The sequence below is a fragment of the Aptenodytes forsteri genome, unplaced genomic scaffold, assembly GCF_000699145.1.
Source record: "Aptenodytes forsteri isolate BGI_AS27 unplaced genomic scaffold, ASM69914v1 Scaffold54, whole genome shotgun sequence".
NCBI lineage: Eukaryota > Metazoa > Chordata > Aves > Sphenisciformes > Spheniscidae > Aptenodytes > Aptenodytes forsteri.
In genome coordinates, this window is record NW_008796044.1 from 7,862,687 (window position 1) to 7,863,723 (window position 1,037).

General features: G+C 50.4%; 1 protein-coding gene across 1 annotated transcript in view; it reads right to left on the reverse strand.

Moving 5' to 3' along the window:
- DUSP1 (dual specificity phosphatase 1) overlaps positions 1-263 on the reverse strand; it is a 7,829-nt gene extending 7,566 nt beyond the window's left edge. The window contains exon 1 of the mRNA XM_019473778.1: positions 174-263. Within this exon, the coding sequence (XP_019329323.1) occupies positions 174-263 (90 nt within the window). The remainder of the gene's footprint in view (positions 1-173) is intronic.
- Positions 264-1,037: the final 774 nt, after the last annotated feature.

Below are 1,037 nucleotides of genomic sequence, written 5' to 3' on the forward strand. Positions count from 1 at the left end.
ACTCTCTGGGCCCGGCCGTCCAGCCAGTTTTTGACCCAGCGCAGAGTCCACCTGTCTAAGCCGTGAGCCGCCAGCTTCTCTAGGAGACTGCTGTGGGAGACAGTGTCAAAGGCCTTACTGAAGTCCAGGTAGACCACATCCACAGCCTTTCCCTCATCCACTAGGCGGGTCACCTGGTCATAGAAGGAGATCAGGTTGGTCAAGCAGGACCTGCCTCCCATGAATCCATGCTGGCTAGGCCAGATCATGTCACAGCTAAGCATGTTGTCTTTGTCTCAGCAGGACCGGAGACCTGGCTGGCTTTCTCCAGAGGTCGTGGGTCTCCCAGTGCAACCTGCTTGATGTTTATCTCGGAGGGTAACAGAGGGCTGCAGACAGCTTCTGCATTGACTGACACTGGTGCCAATTTGTTAGCAACTTGGTGACAAGTGTAGATAAGCCCTGGCCTGGAACTGGCCCATTGCACAAATCAGTTACCCAGTAATACTGGTTATTCAGGCTTTTTAACGGGTCACTCATGGCCAAAATCAGTCCTGAACCATTCCAGCAAAGCCAGAATTGCAGCACCATTGGACCTGACCTGAGCCTGGGTCTTACTGCCCTCGGTGCAAGTTTTGTCTGAATAAAGATATGAGGGATCAAGCCTCAACACTTGAGACAGAGAACAAAAATGAATGTGGGAGCATTTGGAAACCATGCTGGATGCATTTCTTCAGCATGTGTAACATTTTCTCTGAATTTAGTTTCACAACCCAGCATTTCCTTTTGTAAATATTTGGACAGATTTTACAGAGACACAGATTCACAAGAAACAGAAGGAAAAAGAAAGGAAAGATGGGGGGGAGAGAGAGAAAGAAAAAGAAGGAGGGAGGGAGGGAGGGAGGGAGGGGAGGGAAGGAAGGAAGGAAGGAAGGAAGGAGGGAGGGAAGGAAGGAAGGAAGGAAGGAAGAAGGGAGGAGAGAGAGAGAAAAAGAGGGAGGGAGGGAGGGAGGGAGGGAGGGAAGGAAGGAAGGAAGGAAGGAAGGAAGGAAGGAAAA